The sequence below is a fragment of the Charadrius vociferus genome, unplaced genomic scaffold (genome assembly GCF_000708025.1).
Source record: "Charadrius vociferus isolate BGI_N301 unplaced genomic scaffold, ASM70802v2 scaffold263, whole genome shotgun sequence".
NCBI classification, from domain to species: domain Eukaryota; kingdom Metazoa; phylum Chordata; class Aves; order Charadriiformes; family Charadriidae; genus Charadrius; species Charadrius vociferus.
The window spans coordinates 991,728-992,761 of record NW_009647769.1 but is presented as its reverse complement, the minus strand read 5'-3'; the positions used below and the strand labels follow the sequence as shown (position 1 = coordinate 992,761).

At 47.0% G+C, this 1,034-nt stretch overlaps 1 protein-coding gene across 1 annotated transcript in view; it reads left to right on the top strand.

The window, feature by feature from the left end:
- Positions 1-209: 209 nt before the first annotated feature.
- The window catches only part of ALG11 (ALG11, alpha-1,2-mannosyltransferase), a 5,039-nt gene continuing 4,214 nt past the window's right edge, over positions 210-1,034 (top strand). The window contains 3 exon segments of the mRNA XM_009882385.1: positions 210-223; positions 946-1,032; position 1,034. The exon segment at position 1,034 is cut by the window's right edge and continues 125 nt beyond it. Coding sequence (XP_009880687.1) covers positions 210-223; positions 946-1,032; position 1,034 — 102 coding nt within the window.

Below are 1,034 nucleotides of genomic sequence, written 5' to 3'. Positions count from 1 at the left end.
CAAGCCGCGGCTCCCTCATTCCCGCCCCCGAGCCTGCCCGGGAGTCTGGTACACGCCCCTGAGGAGAGCAGGCCGCCGGGCAGGGCGGGATGGGACGGGCCCCTGCCGGCTCCTTCTCGCTTTGCCGCTGGCCTCCGGTGGATTAATGTGGTTTTCTGCTTCTTCATCACGAAAGTGAAAGTGTTTTCTTATCTTACGTGTCAGTCGTGATGCGCGGCTCGCCGTGGGCAGCCCCCTTAGCGTCGAGTAAATGATGCTTATCATAACGCGTAGCGCAGCATCGGAATCCAGGCTCTGGAGCCTGCGAAGGTCTGTAGGCCAAGAAGAGACTCCTGTGAGGAATCTCCCGTTCCTGGGTTAGGAGAGCTGTGCAGGGAGTTGGTGGTGAAGAAAGGGAATGCCCCTGTCAGAGGGTGCTTCAGAGACCCGAGGAGGCAGAGCTCTCCGAACAGAGAAACTGCTCGGAGCTTTTCTGGACAATTGACACAGCTCTTCAAATCTCAGGGGAATGGGAAATGCAGGTTCTGGGCCATGCGGGTAGTTCTGCACCAAAGGAATTCACACCAAAGCCAAACAGGAGCTTGGACTGGACTGATGAAAACTGTTACATATCTATTTAGAAATCACTTCGCTAGTTGTGTTTTGCCAGATTGCTAAGGGCGTGCAATCTTTATAATGTATATAACATATAGAGAATGATACAGATATATGGCATGAATAAACAATAACAAATGATTGACAAGTAACAGTAGGAAAAATTATTTGGTGAAACAATATTTTTTTTCTGTAATTGTTGAAATGATACACAGATATTGATTTCTGAGAATAGAACTCAAGAAATTGTTGAACTCCCTGTAGCTCTACCTATAAGCCTTTTTCTCTCCATTTCATACGTAGTAGTTCTTTAAAGCAATTTTATATTTTAAAATTTCTGGCTTGTTTCAGATTGCTGTGCTCATTGTTAATCCCTGCATTATTTCTAAGTGGAATTTTGTGTGTCTGCTTGGTGGTACTGCTGTGGGGAATACGGCTCT